This window comes from Rhodamnia argentea, chromosome 4 (assembly GCF_020921035.1).
Source record: "Rhodamnia argentea isolate NSW1041297 chromosome 4, ASM2092103v1, whole genome shotgun sequence".
NCBI classification, from domain to species: Eukaryota; Viridiplantae; Streptophyta; class Magnoliopsida; order Myrtales; family Myrtaceae; genus Rhodamnia; species Rhodamnia argentea.
In genome coordinates, this window is record NC_063153.1 from 21,902,223 (window position 1) to 21,929,956 (window position 27,734).

General features: G+C 42.1%; 3 protein-coding genes and 1 long non-coding RNA gene across 5 annotated transcripts; 3 read left to right on the forward strand and 1 right to left on the reverse strand.

Moving 5' to 3' along the window:
- Positions 1 to 4,182: 4,182 nt before the first annotated feature.
- Positions 4,183 to 7,726, forward strand: LOC125312440 (thiol protease aleurain-like). Its single transcript, XM_030674622.2, has 8 exons — positions 4,183 to 4,418; positions 5,109 to 5,230; positions 5,393 to 5,508; positions 6,190 to 6,263; positions 6,414 to 6,678; positions 6,809 to 6,940; positions 7,120 to 7,255; positions 7,391 to 7,726. The coding sequence occupies exons 1-8, from the start codon at positions 4,264 to 4,266 to the stop codon at positions 7,426 to 7,428; spliced, it is 1,038 nt and encodes a 345-aa protein (XP_030530482.1). The 5' UTR covers positions 4,183 to 4,263; the 3' UTR covers positions 7,429 to 7,726.
- A 4,375-nt stretch (positions 7,727 to 12,101) lies between these two features.
- LOC115741058 (pentatricopeptide repeat-containing protein At2g06000) lies at positions 12,102 to 15,593 on the reverse strand. Of its 2 annotated transcripts, none has more exons than XM_048277994.1 (2): positions 13,470 to 15,593; positions 12,102 to 12,685 (listed from the first exon to the last, which is right to left on the reverse strand). In XM_048277994.1, the coding sequence occupies exon 1, from the start codon at positions 15,333 to 15,335 to the stop codon at positions 13,548 to 13,550; it is 1,788 nt and encodes a 595-aa protein (XP_048133951.1). In that variant the 5' UTR covers positions 15,336 to 15,593; the 3' UTR covers positions 12,102 to 12,685; positions 13,470 to 13,547. The 2 variants fall into 2 exon arrangements, with proteins under 2 accessions (XP_048133951.1, XP_030530625.1); XM_030674765.2 differs by having other exon boundaries at positions 12,102 to 12,679; positions 13,429 to 15,593.
- A 4,382-nt stretch (positions 15,594 to 19,975) lies between these two features.
- Positions 19,976 to 20,913, forward strand: LOC115741105. Its single transcript, XR_004015436.2, has 2 exons — positions 19,976 to 20,185; positions 20,344 to 20,913. It is a non-coding gene; the product is annotated as an uncharacterized LOC115741105 (long non-coding RNA).
- A 1,313-nt stretch (positions 20,914 to 22,226) lies between these two features.
- On the forward strand, positions 22,227 to 23,258 carry LOC115740920. Its single transcript, XM_030674571.2, has one exon. The coding sequence runs from the start codon at positions 22,227 to 22,229 to the stop codon at positions 23,256 to 23,258; it is 1,032 nt and encodes a 343-aa protein (XP_030530431.2).
- The last annotated feature ends 4,476 nt before the right edge of the window (positions 23,259 to 27,734 follow it).

A 27,734-nucleotide genomic window follows, 5' to 3' on the forward strand; every position in this document is an offset into this window, starting at 1 on the left:
TTTATTGACTTTTTTGTTCTTTTCTTTTTTCTTTTGTTTCATTTTTTTTTTTACCAACTGTGGGTCGGCGTGGGCGTTAGGACATTGCCCGGATTTAGGAGAAGGCCACGATCCTCACCTGTTAGCCGGTGAGGGCTACGACGCCCTCGCTTGGTTTGGGCAAGGGCCACGATGCTCTCGCCGGCTAGAGGTGAGGGACACAAGCTCCTTATCTAAATCTTGGCGAGGTTACAGGCAACGATGTTGCGGCCCTTGGAGTTGTAAGAAAAGAAAGAAAGAAAGGAAAAAACTTATAAATGAAAAGGGACTCGGAAAAATATTTCAAATTATAAAATTTGTCTGCGTTAGTATTGGTCGTGCCAGCCCGACATCCATGTCAATGATTTTTCCGATCAAAATTGTCAAATCGTCAAAATATTTATGACTTAATTGATATAGTTTAAAATTTAGGATTAAATTGATATAAATACAACAGATTTAGGTCTTTTTTGGTCCTTTCCCCCAAATAAGTTTTTCCTCTTGTTAAACTCCGTGCACGAAACCGCGATTTTAGATCATCTTCCACCAAAACTCACGTTATTTTAGCCCGTACATTTCCTTTTCCGTCGCTTAATCTATCGATCATTGTTTTTCTATGGTGGAGAAGCCTGTTTAATGGCGATAAATCTCAGGTCCATTAAACACCCAAATTCATCCCATGAACAAGGTCGGATGCTGGCCATATCCAAATGAACGATCGGAACGCGACCTTATTATTATTTGATGGCGTGGAATATCGAATTCACACCGGGCATCGTCTCCATCATCAGCTCTCTTCATATGATACACCATAGAATGGCACCTCGGTGGTTCGCAAAGTGATAAGGCTTGTGTTTTCGCGAAGATTCTCCACATAGTAATGTTGTTGCCATTAATAAAGACAAGATGTCTAGCTCCTAGCCAGCCAAAATGCAAGTTTCCCTCGATCAATCACCGCGTCAAGCTCTTAGGAATCTTACTATAAGGACAGCATAATCTCTATCATCGAATGCCGTCCTTAGATGTCGTTTTTAAGATAATAATGCAAGCGGTCGAATACCACCACACTCACGAAGCGGAATGATTCGGTCATGGGCACTAAATGCATGAAATGAACAAGAGAATAGAGACAGATTAGTCATGGTTGAAGATGACTCATGACTCGGCCACTTCACCCGCTCACATGCACGCACTCTTGTGCATTCTCTAGTGATCGATCATTTCTGTGACCATGACAATTTAAAAAAACATTTGAGTCTAATTTTGCCCGTTATAGAGGGGGATTAAGATTTATTTTTTTCTGGATTCCTCTTACTTATTTCTTATTGATGTATCCAAGCCTTTCATCGTCAAGCATGGGAAAATATAAAGTTACCCTATCTCCATGTCTTTTCGTGAAGGACCATCTCAAGAGAGCTCAATTCCATCTCCAACCCTAGATCTTTGGCAAATTCTATACTCTATGGGGGCCAAAAAAAAAGAAAAAAACACACAGAAACGGATCTTTTGACTGCGTTTGGTCATCTGAATTTCTAGCCAAGATATTCTTGGATATGATAGCATACGAAATTCGGGGACTTTGCTATATCATATTAGTTGTTTGGTGAATACAGCAATAAAGCTAGATATTTTCATCATATCATGTCACTTATTTTATACGAACACGATATTATTTGGATGCGCATCCGAGTTATGTTAGAAAAGTCACACATTGAAGAATTGGTTCATAGTGAGGGGGAGATTGTTAGGATGCACATATGAGTTGTATTAGAGAAGTCTCACATCGAAGAATTGATGTAGTATGGAGCAGTTAATATATCTTAGATGAACTTTATATATATATATATAGATGACCCATAATTCATTAGCTTAAATTTTTTAGTGAAGGTGGGTCCAACTGGATATGTTGACATGCTTGGACTTAGGCTCCTTGTTGGCGATGCTTCTGCTGCGCACTCCCAACAAATGGTATCAAAACCGATGAGTGATTGAAGGCCCACTCCCAAGGATATCTAAATTAAGGGGGGAACTAATTGGAGGTCCACTCTCAAGGAAATTTGAATTAAGGGGCTCCCAACAAATGGTATGAGATCAGAGAGTTCACAAGTGAAGGGCGTGGACTAGCTAGCAAACGACAAATCTAGTAAAATTGTGATTCCGAATAGTATAATACTTTGATTCTCTCACCTTTTTCGTAAAATTTCAATAGGAACCATAAAGATGGAGAAGAGGAGTTTCGATTCTTTTTGCTTTTGTGGACTTTTGACGTGAACTAGAGAAGGAGCTTCGATTTTCTCGCTAGTGGCGCTTTGCCATGAAGAAAGTAACTACAAAAAAATCGTGAAGCTTCAACATAAACAAGGAATACAAATAAAAAAAAGATAAAGCGAATTAGAAAGATTTATTTCAAGTTTAAATTTGTTTATTTAAAATTAGGGGTCTTCTACTCTAATTTTTTTTTCCTTTTTTTTATAATCGAGATTTCCTACGTGCAATGAACTATTCCACAATGATGCACGTTGAGAGGGTCGGGCATTGACTTTGAAGTCCTGTTTTGGGAAGTGCAATCATTCGTGTAATCCACTTCCAAGAAGTCCCAATGGTGGAAACCCTCGATCCCCTCCTCGATCTTATCCGAACCTTAAAAATGCTACAACAACGATGTCATCTCAAAAGTGCAACGCCCACTAACTCAAATTTTCATCGACAAACCCACTTCGAACAAGTGCGTGTGCATCGCATGGTGTTAGAAAATCTCTTCGGGACGTTAATTTAATGGGTTTTCTTTTGCCCGGTGGAGGAAGATAATAAGCTAACAGGTGTTTTAACTTTCAGTCCCCGAGAGGGAAGAATGGGCAGGCCTGGACAAACGGTTCTTTGCTTCGACCCAACCCGAGCTCATCCATCTTGATACAAAATCGAGGTTTCCTACGTGCAATGGACTATTCCTTGGGGTGATGGAGGTTTTTGCCAATACCACCAAGTAAGTCTCCCAAGACGGAGTCGAATCCGAGACCTCATCGGTTTAACTATCTAAGGCCGGGCATCTCACCAACTCGTCGGACGCCTCATTGGCAATCTTCTACTTCATTTTTATCTACTTATTTTTTAATTATTTTTGTCCTTTTTTAATTTTTATCTTATTCCATTCAATCATTTCTTAATAAAATTTTCAGAAAAGATTAAACTGTTATAATTTCCTAATATATCATATAACTATAGATACTATTTAAATATGTGTGCATGTATATATTATATATGTATAGGTGTGTATACATATGTGTACATACATTTATCCGTATATATATACCGGACATGTATTATAGAATAGAAAGAAATCCAAATATATAAATAAAAATAGAAATAAAAAAATTTGCCCATTATTTTGTTTTTCATTTTGAATTTTCTTTTTCATATTACAATCCACATTATTTTTTAATTTTTTATTTAAGAAGTTTATTATTCAAAAGAAATAGCTTTTGCCATGGATATAATAAATCATATCTACCTTTATCTCACAAATCCAATATGATATTTTTATTTGAGCTTATATCCTCTTTATATCCGACGTTATTTTATCTTGGGCGGGAAGCAAACATAGACCGCACAATATGAGTTGCCCTTGTCTTGGTGTAATTCAGTTTGATATGATCGAATCGAATAGAATGGGGCCGAAGTTGATTGCTTGAACTTGATTTCTCATTTAACCTTCATGGCGCGATACTTAGCTCGAGCTTGATTCGCCATGGCATTTCTTTTTTCGCATATAGACATAAAAGTAGATTTTCATTTAATGTGAGAGTATTAGACTTTGAATTAATTTCTTATCTTCATAACAATCAAGGCAAACATCAGTTAACAGTGTCGTGAAGACGTGTATCTTGTCGTAATCCCTACATAAAGAATCTAGCGTGCGTATGACCTAATTTTTCCACCATCGACAATCTTGTACTTCATTTTTATATGTGATGACACGTCGGACTACAAGCTGACAAAAGGTGATTCCACGTCATCGCCCCTGTTCTTGCCTTTTGTTCGGATACGTAAGATACAACCCAATCGGGTTTATACACCTGGCGAGCCCTGGTTGGTCCATTGCCAGCTTGGCATCTACTTGACTTTTCTTTCCCTTCTACGTAAATATAAAGATCCCATCCTAGAACTCTGCCCATCATCCATCCCTGCTCGTTCACTCAGTTCGATTTCCGACCCACAGTTCTTGGAAACCAGAGAGAGAGAGGGAAAATGGCTTGTGCGAGATTTCTGTGTTCCTTCATCCTCGTCGCGATCGCTTGCTCTGGGGCTGCAGCTGCCTCCGACGACTCCGACCTTGAGTCCTCCATCCTCCAGACCATCGGCAACACCCACCTCGCCCTCTCCTTCGTACAGTTCGCCCACGGGTTAGATATCAATACCCACTTAGAAAAGAATAATGCGGAAAATTAGAATTGGGGATATTAATTAATGAAGAGTACATGAACTTATAAAACTTATTAGATAATTGTCTACGTTAAAGTATCGACAATGTACGATCAATGGTGTCAACTTGAGATTGGATTAAAGATCGGGAAGATGCCCAAGGGGATAAAGAGAGAACCGGCTGACGTTGACGTAGTTGTATTGTGTGTTGCCGTGGCTGATGTGCAAGGTACATGGTAGGAGGTTGTTGCCGCGACAGGATGCTGCCATCGCCCATGAGGCTAACGTAGCGGTAAAATCCCAAGATCCGGTTCGTCCGAGAGTGGCGAGTCTGGTGGTGGTGTCCGTGCCCTTATTACAACAGAATAGTGAGCCTATTTGTGGTGTTGGATGGCTTCCTCAAATGAAGGGATCGTCACACTAGAGAAGGCCGATTTTTGTTATCGGACATGAACAGGCACAATTAAGAATATGCACAATCAAAGAGAAATATACGAACAACGGAAGAGAATATAAAAATATTCTAATTATCTCTGACAGAGAAAAATAGGATAATAACTAAAAGAAATATACATCGCTCATGCTTGGTTTGTCGATTCGCCTTTGTTATATGTTAAAGTTTGTTGACCTTTTCGATTGTCGTTGTTTGTCGGTGTTGGTGTTTGGTTTAGGTATGGGAAGAGGTACGAGACAGCGGAGGAGATCAAGCTGAGGTTCGAGAATTACAGGGAGAATCTCAAGCTCATTCAATCCACCAACAAGAAGGGCTTGCCTTACACTCTTGGTGTCAATCGTACGTGACAGTTCTTGGAAAATTTCTTGTTCTCTATTTCTAGTTTTTGAACTGAACATCGACTCGGTCATAGTCGTTTCGACTTGTTGGCCGGAAGAGAAGGTGTTTATAGCTGTTGCTGCTGTTGCCGTTGAGTTTGATTTGTGCTTGATTGGCTGACAGAGTTTGCTGATTGGAGCTGGGAGGAGTTCACGAGGCACAGACTGGGAGCTTCTCAAGACTGCTCTGCCACCACTAAGGGCAACAACAAGCTCACCGACGAAGTTCTTCCCGAATCGGTATTTTTCATACCGATGCCTCAATCGGAAGCTTTCAGCTTATATCACAGTAGAATAGTTACTCCGCTGCTACCAGCTATTTAATAAAGTACCTCCTTTCTTGAGGTAACCCTAGTACAGCGGCGCACCCCGTACAAAAACAAATCCATTCCCGCCACTCAGCAGTGTTTTTAGTCAAGTTCATTCAACGACGGTCGTGTTTCGACGCCAATCACACTTGCCACGTCACCCAGTCGAGGGTCTTTCACGGAGGTGGCTTTTCTTTCGATGCATATCTCACGTTCAGTGATTTCACGGAGAAACAAGTTTTTCGTGGCACTGCTACACTTCAGATTCAAACTCACTGACTTAGTCGCCTTGAGTTCGAGATGTTAGAGATATTTAGCACTTTTTATCAAATATTCTCCCATGTTGGAGATAATTATGATAGTTCTATTGATTATTTGCATCTCACAAGATAGCACATATATGATTGTGCATGTCTTAATTGCGGCATGTCGTAGAATAGTTATATAATAAAGTTTACAAATAGATTGATGTATACATTGAAATATACACAAATTCCAGTTTCGACACTTTCCACGAGATCTAGGACTCGATTGCCGATTACTGTGATCCTTGAAGAGTGAAACCTTTGTCATTTTCAGATCCTTATTGTCTTCCAATCTTTGATATTTGCAGAAAGACTGGAGAGAAGATGGCATTGTAAGCCCAATTAAGAATCAAGGCGGCTGTGGATCTTGCTGGTGTTTCAGGTTCTTCTTTCTTTTCTCTTCTTTTCTCTTCTTTTCTCTTAGATTCATGTCTATCTCTCTCCCTAGTAGACAATACACTCATAAGCCTCGCAACTCATTGAGATGTCATTATGCTAGACTGCTAGTGACCTCTAATTTCAACTTTTACAGTGCCACCGGGGCTCTCGAGGCTGCTTATCACCAAGCATTCGGGAAAGGAATCTCTTTGTCCGAGCAGCAGCTCGTGGACTGCGCGTCGGCTTTCAACAACTTTGGTTGTAAAGGTGGGTTGCCGTCCCAAGCCTTCGAGTACATCAAGTACAACGGCGGCCTTGATACCGAGGAAGCATATCCTTATACCGCAAGGGACGGTTCGTGCAAATTCTCGGCTGGCGCTGTCGGTGTCCAAGTCCTCGACTCCGTTAACATCACCTTGGTAAGTTTCGAGGGCTATCTATAGAGTTAGCCAAAACAAAGGAAACAAAGTGAAAAAAGGGTCCGGAAATTGCATAATGATAGATTCGGATCGCCTATATGGTTATATCTGCAATACATGGTGGATTCAGGGTGCTGAGGATGAACTAAAGTATGCAGTTGCCATGGTCCGGCCGGTGAGCGTGGCGTTCCAGGTCGTGAGAAGCTTCCAGCTCTACGAGTCGGGCGTCTTCACCAGCGATACATGCGGTAGCACTCCCATGGTGAGCATTTCCTAACAAAATGGAAGGGTTACTATCTCCAATCTCGATCATGTCCCAGGGATTGCGGGTGTGCAGAGGAATCATAAAGCCTCCTAAACATCGATGAATCTCAACCGTGACATTTACTTTGAGCATCTATGCATATGTAATCTGACAAAAAACCGAATGTTCTGTATCAGGATGTGAACCATGCTGTTCTTGCCGTCGGGTATGGAGTCGAAGACGGTGTTCCGTACTGGCTCATCAAGAATTCCTGGGGAGAGAACTGGGGCGACAATGGATACTTCAAGATGGAGATGGGGAAGAACATGTGTGGTAAGCTCCCTCCAAACGGCGCTGGAATAACTATGCTTTTGAAATCGTCGCAGTTGTTTCAGTTCATGTCCATTCCTTCTACTCTCGACTTTCTACTAAGTTGCTCCGTCCCCGTCCATCTGTCTTGAATTGCAGGTGTAGCTACTTGTGCATCGTACCCTATCGTGGCATAGATTGTTTCCGGAGAAACCAATGGACTCGTGCGCCGGGTGAATCGAGACATATTGCTCCGCCTCGAGGCCGGGTGCTATAATGTAGCTAGGGCTTAAGTGTACAAAAATAAGCTTCAGGACAGTTGCAACTCCATGTGGTTGCTTACTGTTATGTCAACGAAGACCTTATCAATTCCTATCTATGTTTGTGTGGCATAAAACTCTATCGTTGACAGAATAACGCATTGCAGCCGAGGAAAATGTGGTTCGTCGGCAATTGACACGGCACGGAGTTGAACGGGGAAAAATTTCACTCGAACCAGACGCTTTCGCTTATCTACCACCAGTCGCGATCGAATGCACGGTGTTGCACACACGCTCACACTCGCCATGCGATGTTCAAATAGCCTAGGAGAGGTATTACTATCTTCGACTGCACTAGAAGCAACGGTAGCCGACATCTTTCCAATGGCGGGGCGAATCACATGTGCAAAGAAAAGCAAAAGTTCATAGATCGATTAGCTGACATCCATATCCTCGTTCCTTTGCATGCTAATTCGGATTACATTATGTGTGCAAATTTTTTTCCTTTTTTTTTTTTTTTTTAGTCGAACATTATAGAATGGAAGCTGCTAGCTCGAGAGTCTGACAATACTATCGGTTATTTCTAACCAACACGATCTCCAAATTAATGAGTGTTTTGCTCAAAACACATGGTGGTGGTTTATGAGTCTACTGTTGAGATGGTACCGTCTTTGATAATACTGTCGATGAAGCATTTCCCTTACACAAATTGCTAGGACATAACATTGTCCAAAGTCTATGCGTAAATGTTCTGCACGGTAACTTCCCATGCAATGATACATCAAGCCGAGATGGCCCTGTTGGTGCCTGGAAACACCGAAAGCTTTTAAATTGCAATCTCCATGGTAACATTTTCCGATTTAATATCTTCATAGAGTGATCAATACACAATGTGTGCAAACGTAGGGGAAAATTGTCCGAAATATTCTAAATCTATTATATGGCGGCCACTTCGATCCTTAATTTTTTAGTTTGGCCAATATAGTTCTTTCGACCAATTTTGAGTGGCAATTGCCATTGTGAATGCCGACCGGCCGTCCTTCAAGGCACGGCTATTAGGACGAGCGACGCTGATGTGGACCATTTTTGTGATTTTTTTTTTCTTTTTTTTCCTACTTCCTTCTATCGGTTGCTAGGGCCTCAGAGATGACCGACGGAGGTTGTCTACCACAAGCAAGGACGTCACAACCCTCGCCCAAGCCCTCGCCGGCCATAGCAAGGGCTGGGCATCATGGCCCTTGCCCTAGAGACCCAAAAGCATACCCAAAGGGCTCAGTCTTGAACAACCTCTACGGGTCCTTTTTCGATAAGCCCAAAAGTGTGTAGCCTCAAAGAAGATACTTCGAGGGATGGTGATGTCATGTTGGAGTTAATCCTAAAAAGATGCACTCAGAAACGCATTGAGCCAAAGCGAAGTTTCAGACATCGCAGGCGGGAGATTGGTGCCGCTTTGCCTCCGTTCTCTCTCTCTCTCTCTCTCTCTCTCCGTTTATGGGTGTTCTCTGGATTTCAGTCTCGTGCAAAACAGAACACGAAAGCCCTCTTCCTCTTCTTGGTGAGAAGGAAGATTAGCAACCGTCGATTGATGGTGTGGTCGGCGACCTCTGTCGGCCTTGCTGAGGCCTGGTGATTGACGAAAGGTAGACCTGTCAAAATGGGTCTAAAACCCATTTATAAACCCATCTTTATTTAAATGGGTCATTAATGGATCACTCTTATTTTTCTTATCAGTCATAAATGGGTTTTACAAACAAGAAGGCCAAAATAGATGGGTCTTAATGGTCTAGTTTAAACCCATTTACAACCTATTTAACCCAATATCTTCTTCTTCCCTCAATTGCCACACAACTTCACGAACTCTCTCTCTCCCTCTCCGCTCGACTCCCCCCGCCAAGCATACGGCTCCGCCACCATCGCCTCGACTCCTGCCTCCATGAGCACCATCGTCATGTGCTCACTTCGCTTCTCCGATGACGATTGAGTACTTGATCTAGGTCTCGTTTGGCGCAACGAACGAGATTAAACGGCCAGCGAAGCTCTGTTTGGGCAATACCTTTCGGTTGGCGAGCCACCAGTCAAACAAGGAGAAGAAGAAGCCGTGGCTGTTCTGGTCCTGGTTCTGGCCCTTGCTGGGGTTGATGCAATGTGGGTTCTTGTTCTTGCTACCGTAGGACGATGGACCATGGACGACTCTCCTTCTCCCTCGCCTCTCTGTCCCCTCTCTGAGGCTACGACGCATTCTCGTGATGGGCGATAATAAAGGGGAGGAGAGAAATGAGAGTGGGGGGAATGAATGAGAAGAGAGGGAAAATGGAAAGGAGTGGGTGGTGGCGAGAGTGAAAGAGAAGGGAATGGAAATGGGAGGATTAAATTGGATTCCAAGAGACTTCCGGAGAGTAAAAAACGAAAAAGAGAGAGAAGATAGAGATTAGAGAGAGAATCTGAGGTGTGTTGCCAGGCCAGCTATGAAGTTAAAGGATCAAACCTTTCTTCTGAGGTCAAAGCTGGCATTTTCTCTCTCTATCTCTATGCATAGAGGAACCTGCAGCATCTTATTTCCGTCGTTTCTCTATGCATGACTCAGAAAGATGTTGCATCTTATTGGTCGTGCATGTTTTGATACATCTGAAGTGACGTAGAAAGGTGTTGCATGTCTAATGACGTCTCGACAAGGGATTGATTGTGCTCGGATTAGAGAGGTGGAAAGTAAACCAGCTTGCCCGCCATCATCCGAAAAAGATTGTACATGCTCGAGCAGCCATAAGTTTTCGAGACGTGTTCAAGTACGGACCGACATGCATCAATAATACTGTAACGTTTTTATCAAGGAATTGTTATTGTGTTCGCAACCATATTAAAAGTACATAATTTGTTTCCACCTTAGTTGTGTGATCAAAAGATGGTTTTTGAAGAATGTATCAAAGCATTCCATCTTGAATGGGTCGGCCCATGACCCTCACCAAACATAGAAGAAAAAAAGGAAAAAAAAAAGGAAAAAAATAATGTTTTAAAAAATTATAAAAAGAATGTCCATTTGTATTGCTTGAAAGTGTTTTAACAATATAATTATATTAAAAAGTCATAAGAAACAAGTTTTCATAGATTGAATTAAATATGAAAGCATTTTAGTAAATGGGCCGGGTTGGGTATGAATCAGGTATGGGTTGGGTTGGGTATGGGTCAAAAAATTTACTTTGAGCATAAATAGGTTATAAACGGGTTAATGGGCCAATTTGAGTCGGACCATTAATTAACCGACCCAAACTCGACCCAACCCAACCCACCCATTTGTCAGGTCTAACGAAGGGATATAAGAAAAAGGAAAAAGAAATGAAAAGGAAAGGACAACCAGAAAAACTATAGAATTTAATTAAAAAAAATGCAACAATAGTCCGTGTCAGCACCGGTCATGTCATATATAATGCCAAGCGCTGTTTAGACCACCTCTTTAGCTATTGGTCCAAAGGACTCTACATCGTCAAATCGTCAAAAGATTTAGAACTAAATTGATTAAATTGAAAAGTTCGTAACTTTTTTTATTGCCGTACAATTGATTGAGGAAATTTTTAAATAATTTTCCCATCAAATGTGGTCAACAATAGCATTTTAGGTTTTGCTAAGTATTACTAAAAAATCGATTGCCTGTCTCAACCTTACTACAATTTCTCTTTCTTCGTGTATCAATGGGACGCCAAGAAGAAAACGTTGCATGCCCCAGGAGCTCTCTTTTACTCCCTCTCCCCTATTCTTCACTCTCTTCTCTCATTCTCTTCTTTGGCATTCTTTTTACTTTTTCCGGCCAATGGACGGCTGCATCACCGGACATGGACGAGGCACGATAACATTAAATATGTACCAAAAGTTTAAAGACTTTCATATTGTCTAGAGACTAGATTGAACATGTATCAAAAATTTAGATACGACGTTACGCATTGCGCTAAATTTCGGAGACTATTTGTATCATTTTTCTATCTACATTAGTGTGGCATGAAACACAATTGTTACAAGAAAAATGTATTGCAACATGATTCTTGCGCGATTGAGATGACACAAAATCAAAGTGGGGGGGAGAGTTCACTTGAATCGAACGCTTTTGTTCATCGACTAGCAGTGATTAAATTCACAGTGTTGCAAATGCTAACATTCACCATGGCCATGTTTGAATAGCCTAGTAGAGGTAATACTATCGTTGATTGCATCAGAAGCGTCAGTAGCCGCATCTTTATTCGCATTGCAAGCTACAAATGTAAAGATAAGCAGAAGTTCAGGGTCAATGCAAAAGGTTCATAGTTCAATTAGCTGACATTCATATACTTACAGAAATTGACTTTGGCATAAGACTGTCCAAAGTCCGTACCTATAAATTGTTCTTCATGTCATGGTATCTTCCCATTCAATAATATGTTGGGCTGTAATGGTCCTGTTGGTTGGTGCCTGGAAATGAAACCTTGGAAGCTCTCAAATTGCGATCTTCACAGTTCTCTTTTCAGCGTTTAGTCATCTTCCACGAGATTGATCAATCAGAATATATTACAGCTCGGAAAGAGAGAGAGAGAGACTCGCGAAATATGCCTCATTCTTTCACCCAGTAAAAAGAATTACATCAGAAATTTCCGATTTAAGATCCCCATGGAATGATATAAAATGTAATCAACAAACGGATATGAATTGTTGGATCCTTTCCCTTATAGCTTACGATGAAACATAACCCGAAAATCGATCCCTTTGCTCAACCCTGCTAAAATTTATCTTTCTTCGGACATTAATGGGACACCGACAAATTATTTTGGATGAGCAAAGAAAGCGACTATTTACATTTAAAATGTGCAGAGGATTGAAGAATCTGGAAAGCTAATGACCCATTGTGGCCTTGCAATAGCAGACGCATTTTTTCTTAGGGCATTGCTCATTCCTGATGATCTCACTCTTAGTGATGCATAAGCCGGAGGCTTCAGCTACAATGCTAGAAGTCTCCATTGTGGAATTATAATCCATGGGGACATCTAGTTTAGCTATCAAAATCTCTCTACTATACACAAAAAAAAGGTCTCCAGCTCTCTGCATAATTTAGCTGTGATGCCAGGTATTACCTCCCCGAGTCCTGATGTTGCCGTACTGCATACGCATAAGCTCTTCACGACATCTAAAGACTTCTCATGCCCCAGGATAGATTGAACTACCTCCCAGCCTGAGAACCAACAAAGACAGAAAACAAAGTTGGTAAGCACGTCCACCCTAAAAACTGGTGGACAATATTTTGCGAATTCTACTATGAACATTCTTCATAAAAACAAGACAAGCGTGCAACCATCAATGCAATAATAATAGACACTTCTTTTCCAGATAAAGAAAAACATCAGCACCTTGATATTGATAGACATCCCCAAAAAGAAAAAGAGAAAAAATTACTCTCCAAGCTCAGTCAGCAGTTCACTATTGAATCGGCCACACTATCAAAATGAATATGATCATCGACCCACCAGAAACGAATCAGGAGGTGATGGCAACAGTTGCTTATTGCCAATTTATGTGAAGACTTGGGCAAGATCAATGATGTAATAGAGCAACTGACTGTTGAATGCCAAGTAAAAGAGAAAACGTATTTAGGTTGCGATGAGGCGGGCTCAACCAAGCAAGGACTGAAATCTTGTGCACCATGGTTTTAAGAGCATGGAAAATAAAACTAAATACATGTGTCCGAACCATCACTCAGGACAGCCCATGATTGGATGCAAGCATGTCAGACAGTAGCATCCAGTGTCATGCATCCGTCAATGCAAGTACGAAACTGCAATATTCTCTAACTGTAGCACCAGCAAAGCAGAACAATCATGATGACAACAACGAGAATGATGAACATTCGGTAGCTTTTGCAAATAGCACATCAAGAATTATTATATCACTAATACAAAATAACAAGTCGACCAGATTACTTACAGCTTCATAACTGACTCATGCAAGAAGCTACACACCCGCAAGGATGTATGATGGTGGAAGGACATCACTCAATCACTCGAGCCGCAACAAACCTAGGCCCAGCACATGGCAACCTTCCATCAAACAGCCACAACAATGTCTGTATTCATTGTAGCAGGAATAGCCATATTCAAAGAGGAGAGACCCAAATTCAGGCCCTCCAAGGCAGTTCGCCTTATGTGAAAGGCTTCATTGGGCATCCCAGCCTTTAGAAGGCAAGAGACAAAGGAATTAATGGTGATGCTGTCAGGAGCACAACCAACTGACAGCATCTTATTGTAGATTCTCATTGCTTCCATCATTCTCCCCTTCATACAATGCCCAATGATGAGAATAGTAAATGTCAATTTATCAGGTCTGCAACCCTTCTCCTCCATCTCTGCCAATATCATGTTTGCCTCGTCTACATTACCCGCTTTGCAGAACCCATCCATTACTGGATTGTAAATAAATGGTTTAGGGACAATATTCGTCCATCTCAACTGTCTTAAACATTCACGAGCATCATTCAACCTATTATCCTTACATAATGCATTGATAAGTATTGAAAAGGTATAAGCATTGGGTGATATGTTCCTAGCAGACATCAGCTGCCAAAGCTCCAAGCCCCGCTTCACCTGCCCCGCTCGACAATGCCCATCGATTAAGGAAGTAAAGGTAACCACATCAGGATAGCAACCAACAGAGAGCATCTTGTCATACATGGAAAGGGCAGAGCTCATGTTTCCAGCCTTACCAAAGCCATCGATTAGCACATTAAAAGTAACTGTACTGGGTCTAATGCCAGAAGTGTTCATCTCTTTGAACAGAAGGGATGCTTCCTCCATTCTACCCAACTTGCAACAACCGGATATAACTGACGTGTAAGTCACAACATCTGGCGAGATGTCACACCTCGATTGGACTTCCTTCAACAAATGGTGCCCCCTATCTATCTCATTGACCCTACATAATCCATTTATTAGTGTGTTAAAAGTAACTATATCTGGAGAACAACCAAAACTCTCCATATCATTGAAAAGTTCAAATGCCTTATCGATATCTCTTACTCTGCATAAACCTCTGATTAAAATATTCAAAGTCCAAGTATCAGGACTGGCGTACAATATCAAATGCTCCTCAAACAAGGACATTGCCTGGTGCACCTGATTCCTATTGACCAACAAGTTCAACATTGTATTACAGATGTGGGAACTCATCTTTATCTCACTGCCTTGAACCTTCGCAAGTATATGCTTCACACCATCAATTTTACCTGCTTCCACAAATGACAATAACAAAAAACCAAAACTTGCACTGTCGATTGAATGCCCATCACTCCTCATGCAATCAAAAACTGCCCTTGCCGAATCATGAAGACCAGCTCGACATAATATCCTCATGAGCATATCACAAGTCACAGCCCAATGAACAACACCCACGTCGACCCTACTGAACTCAAAGAACCCAAAGCCCAATTTTGGATCCCCCAGCCGCCGAGTGACCTCGAATGCAATCGAGGGCGTCAAGTGCTGCCGCAAGTAGCCCAAGCAAGCATCCACACCACGCGAATGCACAAACACAGAGCACGCAACTTTGACAAACCAAGCCTCGGTTTTATCGATTACCTCTCCATCACACCCGGGCAATGCGCGAGATCCTCCTTGAACTTGAGTGTGCAAGTAACTTGCGGCAACACCGGAGGCTCGAACCCTAGGACGGCGAGTAATGAGGGATAAGAGGGTCATCACCAATCCATTGCCATCACCCGAACCAGCTCCACGTCCAATAGCTTCAGCGTTACTACCCTTTTCGACGAAAAATCGGAACTTCACGATAGTTCGATCGGATACTGAACAGGGTTTTTGCTGGGACTCTCTGCCCTTCATGGAGAAGCAGCGAGAAACAGTTCTGCTCGCATTAGCAAACCGAATCAGAAGCCCAAACTACTTCGCAATACGAAATAAGAATCGAAGATCTATCGAGACGAACTGGGTGGGTGAAAAATCCAGTCCAGGAGGTTGATGCAAGGATTGGAGTTGTCTCTCTTTGGAGGAATCGTGGGCAATTTGGGCATGGCATCTGTCGGAGAACTTCGAAAGGAGTCCCCCGTCTCTCTGTTTAGGGTTTTGCGAGGTTTCTCTAAAGGGAACGTCACCGAGCTGTGAGATTAGATGGAAACACAGCACAGCATGACGGGCCGACAGATTGGACACGCTTCACTCGGACCTCGGCCCAGGAAGATCAGCAAGATTGTAGTATATCTCCATCCGAGTTTTTTCTATTTTTCATTTTTTTGGTGGAGTCACATATTCAAATTTCACAAATTACGCAAACTATGTTGGATCAAAATTACTTGTATAGAACAAAAGCCTGAGCTTAACTGATTCAATTAGCAGATTGAGTTCTGACAATTTTCATATTTATCGGGAAAAATTTAAATAAGGATTTGTATTGCTTTTATTTTCTCAAAAGATGGCCCAAAATAAATCTCATTTCAAGTGAAGACCTGAAGCGACCATGTTAGTTTCAAATAAGAGGCCCGACCTCACCAAACGGCCAAACCTTCTACTCGATTAATGGCATTTTAGTCTAAAGACGATTTGTTTTAAAAAAATATTTCTATCTTTCTTCCTTGTTCATCTTCTTCTTTATCCGGCAAGATGAACATGGAAGAATAACCAACTCGAGGACAAATCAATAACTGGCGCAAACACCCGGCCATGGAGGAGAGGGACTAATTGGTGCCAAGGATGTGGCAATACTCGACGACAAAGGCCCAACGAATAAGGAAGAAGAGAAAGGAATGAAATATCTTCGAACGAAAATGCCTTTGGGCAGTAGAAAAATTTGGTCGGACAATGAGGTCAAACCCTTATCTAAGACTAATATTGCCACTTCAATCTCTTATTTAGAAAATTACCCTTATTTTCCATTTTCCCTATTTATCGAATTTGGCTTTGAAATTTCATATTCTTCATCTCAAACAAAAACTTTATCTCAAGCGAAAGTAATTTTCTATTTTGTCTTCAAAATTGAAAAATTTATCTGAGTTTCATGATGCGAATTTAGGTGTCAATATTTACACGATGCTAATGTGAAAGGTCTATATGGTTGGTATTAATATAAGATGAAAATGCGCGGCTTATGATTCATTGGAAGCAAATTTTACTCTTGGATTTTTCTATTTTTTTTCATGTTTTACAACAAAACGGAGTTTGAGTTTCTTTTATCTTAAATCCCCGAAACTTTCACGAAATCTAAATACAAACGTCCACATTTACATATGAATTCTTTCTATTTGTTTGGAACATTTGAGTAATTATTTAGATTTTGACAAGGAAAAAACATTTGAGTGTCCTTGATGGAAGTCGCGACCGACAAATTCACCCAACGTAAAACGTGAAAATCAGAACCGCCCGAGAATTAAGAGGAAAATCCAGAACGGTGAAATTACAGAATTACCCCCCGCGCAACGCTTCCCGGGCACGACGAGCTCTCGCCCGGCGAGGAAAACCTCTGTGCTTTCTCGTTGCTCGATCGAATCTCCACAAGCGCAACCGGATCGTATGGATTTCTAGGTTTTCCAGATTCTTACGACCGCCATTTTCAGCCCGGCGGCGAAACGCTCGAGATGTCCATCGTCGACGCATCCCATGTTGCCCGACTTCATCGCCGGAGGAAGAAGAACGCGTGGTGAGTATCGTTAGTTTCTCGTGGTGGGTCTGTTCGTGATCGCGCTTGTGAAGATCTCACCGTACGTACTGTAACTTCGTTGCGACCTCTGCGTGGGTTTTTGTGACGGAGCTCGCTCGCTTCTTGTTTCTGCTTTATCTGTTGAATTGTTGCCTCCGTTGGGGGGGGAAAACGAAAGCTTCTAAGGCCCGAGCTTGTCGCGAATCACTGGGTTCGCTCCTCGCTGATTAGCGACAGGCTGGGAGCAACTTCCTGCTCCATGTCCCAAGTGAAGTGATTTCTCTTTCCATGTTAGTTTTGAAATCGATGACATGGCCATGTATTCGGTTTACGTCCATAATTTGGTTTAAGATTAAAATGCTGGGGAAGTCGTTTGAGGGTCAATCTGTATTTGATCCACCTACTTGAATCGTTCATTGCCTCGCGGTTTCCATGTTCCACTCAACCACCTCTCATTTCTGACTCTTTTCTGTCACCTACGTTGTTTTAAAATCCATTGGAAGTGAAGAAACCATGCTCTGCTTTCCGTCATGGAGTATATTTCTGCAGGCAGAGTATGGAAGGTTTGTTAGAGCATAGATATACATGTCATTCAAAATGGAGCAAGAAGAAGAAATTTTTACAATTCTTGATGAAGTAATCCGGGTCGGAACTTTGTTCTATTAATGTCATTTTAAAAGATGCATACTTTCAGCCTTTCAAGGGGTTCCATTCATTTTGTTTTTAGGAATAGTAGTCTTCTCCTTCATTAATAGTTTCCACCTGTTTTTAGATCCGTAGATGCTATCTAGTATGCGTGTTTGCATGAATTGGCGACACATTGGAACATTAGCATTTTCCTATTCTGTTCACCATGAAAGTTCTGCATTACCAATTTTAATGGAAGCTACTTCCTCTCTGACTGTTTCCTCTTTTCCACTCTTAGTTTACAGAACTGCATTTGTTAATTTGGTCTTTCCTTTATTTGGCGAAAAGTTGTTAATTTCTTTGAATCATGTACTGGTATCGATTTGGCAAATGCTGAATGATAGGGTGGAATGTCTTTTCAAATTAATCGGTTAAGTTTCTCTTACTTTAATCTGGAAGAGATACTTTTGTAGTTTCCTACAATAGCGGGATTCTGAATGCCGACAAATGATGAATCCTTCCATGTCCTTATCATATCTAGTATAATTCGTATGTAGTTGACTGTTGCTTTCATGACCAAGAACAGCTCAGATGTCACATTAGCCAAAAAAGGCGTTATATCTTTAACGGCCAAGCTCATATATCTCAATGCCGACAAAAGTGAACTTTTGTTATCTCTTGTTCCCATTTGAATGCTGTTAACAATCCGTTTCCTTCCTATTTCTGATATAAAAAAAATTTGTTCTTTCAGTATTTGCAGGATGGCGGCATGTGCAAGTGGTAGTCCAACATTAATTATTAATGATAAGCTAGAAATGAAGGCATGATACTCAACCAATGATTGAGAAAAGGAGATGCCCATGCTCCTGGTTTATCAGGCAATTGGGCATAGTCATGCCAAAACCCTATGGATAACAGCCATTTAGATGCTCCACCTTCATACCACTTCAACCTCATGCCATGTTTCGACTCAACAGTGAACTTGCTCACTGACAGGGGACTTTTTCGGGTAGCTCCGCGCCCTAACAACTTTGGATAAACAGGTGCATTCTCTAACATATCAGCAGTGGCTCAACTATCGAGTGGAACTTCATATTGATATCTCCACAGATTCGCCTAGTAGGGATGTATGAGTTATTTGGCTTGCTTGTCCTCTATGGAAGCTCTGGTTCTGCTATACATTTCCTTCTGCATTTTGAATGTTGACATTCTAAAACCTATTGGTGCTTAAACATGGAAATTGTTAAAGTGGTGTTAATTAAGCTAATTTTGTATGTGCACTCATGGAAGCAAAAGTCATCTCAGAACGACATGTGAATTGAAAAGCCACGTGCTGTAGAAATTCAAGGTGGAACGAAATGAATCTATAGATGTCGATGCTGGAGAGGACGTCAAATTAGCTGTTCTATGATAAGGTTATATGCATGATAAAAGTACGTGTAAGACTTCTTTTAAGTTGGTTTATGCTAGCATATGTTAGAATAAATGATGATACAGTGTGAAAGCCTGACAAGCAGAACATGAAGTATTCAGATGTTGAGATTCGAAGAAAATCGTGTGAGAGTTGTGGGAGAGATTGCGGTCAATGAGATGACATTTGAAGTACTCGAAGGCTGTAATTTAGTTCCTTTTCACTATATATTTCGTATATATTAGCAGTAACTCATAACGTCATTTTTTTACGTATAGAACTGATCGAGCCAAGCCAAGCCAAGGAGATATTCTGTCTAGTTCCTTTATTAGAGGCCTAGAACAGCCAGAAATTTCTGGTTCTGGCTATGTGAGAGATACAAAGAAAATCCTGATAGCGATTATATGTATATGTCTCTATTCAAAGGATAGCAAAGGCAGTAAGGTTTGCTCTGAAAATTTTCTTAGATATTGCAGGGGCCAAAGAGAGATCTTGACGGTGAAAACCACAGTACTTAATTTTTGGGACTGGTAATGGCAGTAGAGGCTGTTCTAACTCATTGGATATTTTGCAGGGCGAGCAAGGATCATAAATATGAAGGTTAATAGCAACATTCTGGAGAGTGTGAACATCAGTCCAGTTTGATATCTCGGTTCCCTTCTTTGTTCACCTTTCCATCACAAGAATGATGCATCGAACTATTGAAACCTCTCTTTCTCTGACATAGCATATGTGGCATTACTGCCAAAACTTCAAATGTTCCGGTGGAAAATTTGTTAGCACTGGTGAGCAAGGACCTTATAGTGAATCAAAAGGTTGGAACTATGTCCTGAAGTAAGGTTCTGCAAGACATACTTGTATAGCTTTAGTTTTCCGCTGTGACGACATGATAGAGCAAAGTATTTATGAAAAAGTCATATCGACTTAACAGTGGGTCTCACAGATTATTGGACTAGACTGTGATGGCTTTTCCATCATGCTTAGTTTGTAGTAGATGTCTTGCTGGTCTTTTTAGCACCTATGATTTTGTTACTATAATGTCTGAAGTTATGATTCTTTTGAATGAACCTATGTAAAGTTCATGGATTTCCTCAAACCATTTCAGAGTTCATTGTTTTCATGCAATAAGACTGCATATTAAGAAGTATTTCTTTGTGGTCCAGTTGCTACACAAGAATATATGATTATTACTGGTCCAGTTACATAAGGCGGTCAGGAGCAAGGACAGCTCTAGCAGCTTCATACTGAACAGTTAATACCGCCATGTTCCTCCTTTTCAGTGTTGTCATAGCTACACGGAACTTGATGATTGATGTTATAGTTTGGTGACGGGAGTTGCCCCAAGAGCTGAGTGCTTATTCCAGAGCAATGAGTGAGTCTTGAACTGATCGGCCGCTGGGATGGTGTGTGTCATATGTGGATTCTCAAATTGAGGCTGTGGCTGCCTTTTCGGAAGATTCTGTTAGAATTTGATTCACGTTGAGAGGATGAGCAGGATGACATGAGCCTCCATACCTGAAGTGGTGAATCCTCCTATAAATATGTAGCATTTTTCAGGTAGATTATGAATGTCGGGATGTTGCATCACTGAGAAATTTTCATTTCATTCACATTTGGTTGATTACTTTGTAATTGTTCGTGTGACCAACTTTTGTGTTCTTTACTTCATCTCTGTTCATCTTATGTGAATAAACCTGACTCCATGTAGAAATAGACTCGTCATTAGTCTCGCAGTCCAAGTTTGCAGAAATGGCCTACGGTTTGTAGTAACTATCCTCTAGGACTCTCAACTTCACTGGCAGGACAAGCTTAAATAAACTGGAGGGTGAATTTGCCCGGGAAATCGAGGGATTTTGGCATGGACGAAAAACTAAGTAGACTCGCAGAGCTCAAACTACAGCCCGTTTATGCAAGAGATCATGCATATCCCCCAACAAAGAATGCATACGAAGAGGGTGTGGCTTATGAAGAAATCCGAGTAGGCTCATCCAGGCCGATCGAGCCATATATGCGTCTGAACTGAACGTGACAAACCGAGCCGGGAACAAACAGAATAAGATTTCGGGTTCACAGCCTGGGGATGCCAGTCGCCCTAAAATGGCAACGAGATTATCATTTGCTAGACAAATCGAGCCGATGACCCCCGTCGCTTCTCAGATACATGTGAGTTTGACTCGCTGCCATCTTTGACACGATCTTCTGGAAAAGGAAAATTTTTTAAGCAACTCCAACAATGGGGTGCCTGTGTGAGAAAACGAGGGTGTGGCCTTATCACTTTGATCCTAAAGCGTTACCGTATTCTGTTCCGTATCGCTCTCGCTTTGGATTTGTCCTCACTCGAGAGAGACACAATGTGTCCGTTCACGGCTCGATTCAAAACGACATTAATCACATCACTCTGCAACCTTTAACCCCAGATAAAGGGCCTGCAAATGTGAAGCATGCCGGGTTTCCTCTGTGAAAAATGCTCTTGGTTTCTCTTTAAACTGGCCATAATCTCCTCGAAGACATTTCGCGATCTCCTTCCGAGAAAAACTCTGGTTTTCTTTCTTTCTGTTCTTGCTGTCGCTCTTGTTTCTGTTTCACTGTCTGATCAGGAGTCAGCACTAGCTACTAGCCCGTGGAGGTTGTCTTCTCTTTGACTGCGGTATGTGAAGAGTCTTCCTCCCTCTCTCTGCTCCTTAAATTTCTTGTTTTTCTCGGAATGATCCGTGCGCCAACCGATGCAAAAAGACAGAGTATCAAGAACCATCATCATGGGCTCTGTCCCCTTTTCATTAAAACGAAAATGGGCGTCGTTTTCGAGAGAGACCCAGATAAACTTGTAGAGTTAGTTCTTCACCCTCTTCGCGTCACTTCGAGTTCAGTTGAAATTCAGTGGACTCGAGTCCTGATTTCGTCTCCGTTTCTTGAAGAAGAAGAAGAAGAAAACAGTCTTTTCTATAACGACGATGGATGATTTTCTTGCAGAATCTCAGTGCCTTAGCCGAGTCCGTACCACCACATATAACATAATATATATACGTACGCATCCCACTGACGAGAAATGGAGTGGCCGCCGGAAGGGGAAAACGACGCCGAGGCTTATCCCATCACGCATCAACACTACGCGCTCTTCCACACCATCGACCGCGCCCTCTACACGATCCTCGCCATCCACCTCTGCCGCGACCCGGCCGAGTCCCTCCACGTCGTCGCCCTCCTCCTCTGGCTCGAGCGCAACGGCTTCCCCCACGCCGTCAAGAGCGTCCTCTCGCTTCCCAGGATGCTCGTCGGCGACCTCGCCGACGAGGCCATGGCCTGCCTCAACTTCATCTTCAACCACGGCGAGTCCTCCTCGGACGGCGGTGCCGATGTCCCCCTCATGCGGGGCGTCATAGGCCGGCGCATCTCCGCGCGGTTCCTCCGAGAGAACCGGCACGATGCCCGCCGAGTGATCTCGAAAATCATCGACACCGTGTGCGTTAGGGCTCTGAACGACATAATGCAGAAGGCCTTTGCGAGAAGGAACCCGTCCCCGTCAATGTCCCCGGCCAGCCTCCCGGACCGCCCTGCATTTCCAGGGATGAGGCCACGCAGGAATGAGAACGAGAACGGGAACGGGAACGGGAACGCAGACGACCACGTCGTGATCAACCAGCATGTCCCCGTCGGCCATCAGAACCGAAGGTACTGGCTCGGGAGAGAGGAGGCCGAGGCCGTGCCTGTGCCCGTGCCGCCTGATGATCGGACATTATTCGTAACCTTCTCGAAGGGGTACCCAGTGCACGAGTGGGAGGTGGTGGAGTTCTTGACGAGGGCGTTCGGGGACTGCGTGGAGGCGCTGCACATGCAGGAAGTGCAGACGGGCGAGCAGCCGCTGTTCGCACGGGTCGTGTTCCAGTCGGCCTCGACGATCGATCAGGTGCTTGGCACCTCGGGCAAGGCCAAGTTCATCATCAACGGCAAGCATGTCTGGGCCCGAAAGTTCGTGCCGAAACGCAACCACAGTCACAGAGCGGTTCATCAACCTCCTCCTCCTCCTCCTCCGCAGCCTTACAACTTGCCGCCTCATTTCCCATTTTACCGTGAGGGCTGAGACGATTCGCGTACGAGTGCAAGTTCGTGGAACGATAGTAATAATCTTGCACCATTCACATAAATGAATAATCTCTTTTTTGAACATATGGTTTTAGTTTGGAAGATCTAAATAACCCTTAGGTTTGATAGAACCTGCTGCGTGATCACGAAGAAGTCGTGTGGATGAACCCGAATAAAGTAACCTTAGGATACACTAAAATTGACTATATAGAATCTACATATCAAACGATGCGACAAAAACCTAATAAACATTTTAATAGGCCGTACCGTACGGTAACTTGTTTTGCGACATCACTTAATATGTCAATTTCGTAAACCGGCATCACGTTCCGAGCATGGCTTACAAAAGAACTTTGGTTAAAAGACTTTTTTTTTTGTTACCTTAAGAGGAACTAAGGTTGTATTAATTATCTTACTTAAACTTGTCGAGTAGTATAATCAGTTTCAATGGAGTGTTGAAATAAACAAGACCTCGGTCAACACCCAAATAGAGAATTTTTAAGTCATTAATGATAAAGTTTTATTAAACATTTGTATATACATCATGGGAGCTGCTAGCCTAATAGCCCGATAGTCCGATAGTACCGTTAGTTATTTTTGATTATACGATCTCCCAATCAATGAGTGTCATATGTAAAACACGTGAAAATTGTGTGTGGATCTACGGTTAAGATTGTACCATCTCTAACAATACTCTCGGGAATGCATTTCTCATCTAACATTGCTTTCTCACTATTTTGGTTTTGTTTCCCTAAGCCAACGTCAACAAAAATTATGCTATTATATTTGGTCCCGGCCATACAATTTAACTACACATCTAAGCCTCTTGTTGTTGACATTCGGACTCCATAAGAACAATAATGAATTTTAGCTCGAATGGTTCGCAGAGAAACCCTACCTTCGCCGAGGATGCCCTTTGTTTTTTCAACTAGACACTAGAAAGTTGATAGGACAATAGACTATTGAGTAATCGGAGTTGGATTAATGTCATTATTGAATAATCGGATATTATCTTCAAGATTTGTTTCTTATAAAGAAAAAAAAAAGGAAGAAGTGGGTCCCGGTTGCTATGCATGAATTCATGCATTTTTGCCACGTGGCAGCGGTGCTTCCGCTGCCGGTGAGTTTAACCATATCGTCACCTTTTGCCTTAGGGTTTTTTTTTTTTTTCCATCGACTTTAATAACATACGGACATATTCTCATTTAATTAAGCAAGAAATATATCATAGCATTAAATGGGATTTAGTCAACTCTCTTACTGCCTTGCTCACGAGCAATGCACTCCCGGAAAAAAGTTGACTAATGTTCTATTTAAACGTGCCACTATGGTGAAGGAAAACAAGCGCACGTCACAATCCCCCGGGCATAGCAAAAGTAAAAATTATATTGCCCTCGTTGTTTGTAATTTTCGTAATGACATGATGAACCAAACCATCTACGGTAAAAGTCGTATTCCAATGATGATTTTCGCAACATAATACTGTGCCCAACCCCGGATTATCTCTTCCAACTTTTGCTCTGCATGTATAGGCTCTGTTTGTTTCGTAGAAATATAAAATATATAATCGGAGTTTGCATCGTTTAGGAAAATAAGTTAATGCAAATTTTTTCCATAGTGAACGAAAAAACTTATGCTATATTCGGGATATTATCTCCTCTTATGAAAATCGAAAATCGTTTTCCAAAGTACAACTAGAAAACGGCGTTTGAACCAAAGACCTTGACACTTGGGCGCGAGAAACCCAACGCCCATGTCCGGGTCCCCGCCGACCATGCCCAGGTACTTGGCTTCGAGGCTTGGGTCAATCATGACAGTAACCGGTTCTCGGCGATTGAGCCTAAGCCCACAAAGGCCGGGCCGGACCGAGTCCCTTAAGACTCAACCCAAGAACCCGGTTCCCTTACCCGAGTCCCTAGTGGCCTTGCCCGAGTGCTTAGCTCTTGTGCCTAAGTCACCATCGCCCGAGCTCGGGTCAATCAAGACCGGATGCTGTCCATAGAGGTCAAGCTCGCGACCCTAATGCTCGTACTTAAATCCCTGGCAACCATGCCCAAGTTACTAGTGCGCACCCCCACACCGCAGAGGCTGAAATCGAGTCCTCGATGACCATGCCCAGATACCCAACTCCCATGCCCAAGTCACTAGTGTTGGACTCGAGTCCATTGAGGCTAGGCTTGATTCTTCCGCATCCGAACCCAAGTCCCTCAAGGCCAATTCCAAGACCCCAATGCCCATGCCCAATTTCCCAACAAATGAGCATAGGTACTCGGCTCCCATGCCCAAGTCATCAGAGCCCAAGCTCGGTTCTCTCGAGGCCAGCCCCAAGACCTTGGTACCTGTTCCCAAAATTCTACCGCTTGTGCCGGAGTACCTATCTTTTATGTCCAAGTCAGAGCTTGGGTCCTTAGAGGCCGAGCCGCTAGTGCTTGTGCCGGGATCCTAGGCTCCTTGCCCCACCGACCGTCGGCTGAGCCCAAAATCCTAGTGCCCGTGCTAGCTTCTTGGTGGTCGTGCTTGGGGTACTCGGCTTCCAAGCCTAAAACATCGGTGATGGGTCAATGTCCTAAAGGCTGGGCTTGAGACCTTAGTGCACATGCTTAAGTCCATGGCCGCCATCTATGCCTATGATCGGCATTCAAGCGATCATGCCTAGGTATCGACTCCTACGCCCAACTTCGAGACCAATCCTTGGCGACCATGCTTGGGTACTTGGCTCTAGAGCTCAAGTCACCGGCATTAGGCCCCAATTCTCGACCGTCGGGCTCGAGTCTCTTAAGGCCGGGCCTAAGACCCAAGTGCCCGTTCCAAGTCCAACGGTCTTACTCGAAGACCCACCTCCAATGCCCATCGGCGCATGGTTTGGAAATCCATCAATGACGGGTGCGGGTCCCCGGCACTCGTGCTTGGGTTCCGAGAGGCTATGCCGGATAAAACCGACTCCTACTATCATGACTTCGGCGGCTAAGGGCCCGCATGAGAACTATTCTGGTTCTCTGATTCCGTTCCCTGGAACAAAAAAATATGAGAACCCTGTTTGGTAACGTAAATGATTCTAATTATGATTCTATTCCTAGAATCAGTTTTAGAGCAAAATCTAAAACAAAAAAAAAGTTGGTTTTGGAAAAAAGAATCACTTTTGAGAATCACAAAACAAAATCCACATCTCTCATTTTTTTCCTTTTAGTCCTCTCATCACTTTTCCCTCAACCTAATAAAAATAAAATAAAATAAAAAATTTGAAAAAAATTGGATTTTTTTTTAAATCACAAAAAATTTAGAAAATCCCTAAAAATAGAAGAAGTTTAGGTTGGGCTAGTTTAACCTAATTTTCATAAATTTGGGCCTAAATTTCCTAGATTTCTTAGATTTCACTCTTCTACAAAAATTGTCGCAGAAGACGAGGGCATCCAACGTGGGAATGATAACATATCTACTCGTAACCGTGCATCACAAAATATGACCATCTACACGTGGAACTAGAGCTAAACACCCACTTGGATTTAGGACATAAGCAACAAAATGATAGTGAAGGACTTGTATTTCGTATCAAGAAGGATAATTTGGTTTTTTTTCTTAGTGGATAATTTGGTTATTCGGCTGCTATGTTTGTATATATTTTGGACAACGCAAAATTTAAAGGAAAAAAATGAATTTTTAATATGGGAACTGTTCCGTGCTTCAATCGAACTTCAAACTTCATGTATTAAAATTTATGTTTCGTTTATGACATGCTAAAAAAGTAATGTATTTTAAATTATTTTAGTGTGCATTGAAAATTAGTCTTCAATTTAGGATGAAATTTTACAAAGTAACTACATTGTTATTTGACTTAAATGAAAAAAAATTAGGAAAAGAAACAGTTTTCCGAAATAGAAAATTTGGACAGTTGTTAAACGCTTTCTGATTTCCTAAAACTCATCCAGGAACATAATCAGAAAAAGTAATTTTAATCAGAATCAGTTTTCCAAAACATAATGGCTACTATGTGCAACCTAAGTATCTCATTTATCACACAAACGGCACATATTTGTTTAGGAAAACAAAATGAAGTTTTCCTTGTTGAACAATGGAAAATTACTTATAACTCATTTTCAGATTTCACTCAAATACCGAAAAAAATTATTATTTTTTCTGGAAAATGACTTCTTGGAAATTTATTTTTAGAAATGTTAAATTTTCTGCGGAATAAATAGAGTCTGAAAAAGTATTTCTCTGTGGTCCTGCACAAGAGTATGCGATTTTTCATAGTCCAGTTAGCACTGCCATCTTCCTCCTTTTCATAGCCACGGGAGCTTGATGACTACCTTTTCGGAAGATTCTGTAATTCTTTCTGTGATGGACTTTTTATATTCTCTGCTTTTCGTCCATGTTCGTTCTGTGCTGATAAACCCAAGTCGCCTACTCGACACTGAGTTTGTAGTGGCTCTCCTTCTCCTTTAGGACTCTCGACTTCACTGGTGGGATAATGAGA

Coding starts and splice junctions, on each gene's coding strand:
- LOC115741058 (XM_048277994.1), bottom strand. CDS start 15,335: ATGAAGGGCAGAGAGTCCCAGCAAAAACCCTGTTCAGTATCCGATCGA.
- LOC125312440 (XM_030674622.2), top strand. CDS start 4,264: ATGGCTTGTGCGAGATTTCTGTGTTCCTTCATCCTCGTCGCGATCGCT. Junction 6,941..7,119: donor CATGCGGTAGCACTCCCATG/GTGAGCATTTCC, acceptor GTTCTGTATCAG/GATGTGAACCATGCTGTTCT. Junction 7,256..7,390: donor GATGGGGAAGAACATGTGTG/GTAAGCTCCCTC, acceptor CTTGAATTGCAG/GTGTAGCTACTTGTGCATCG.
- LOC115740920 (XM_030674571.2), top strand. CDS start 22,227: ATGGAGTGGCCGCCGGAAGGGGAAAACGACGCCGAGGCTTATCCCATC.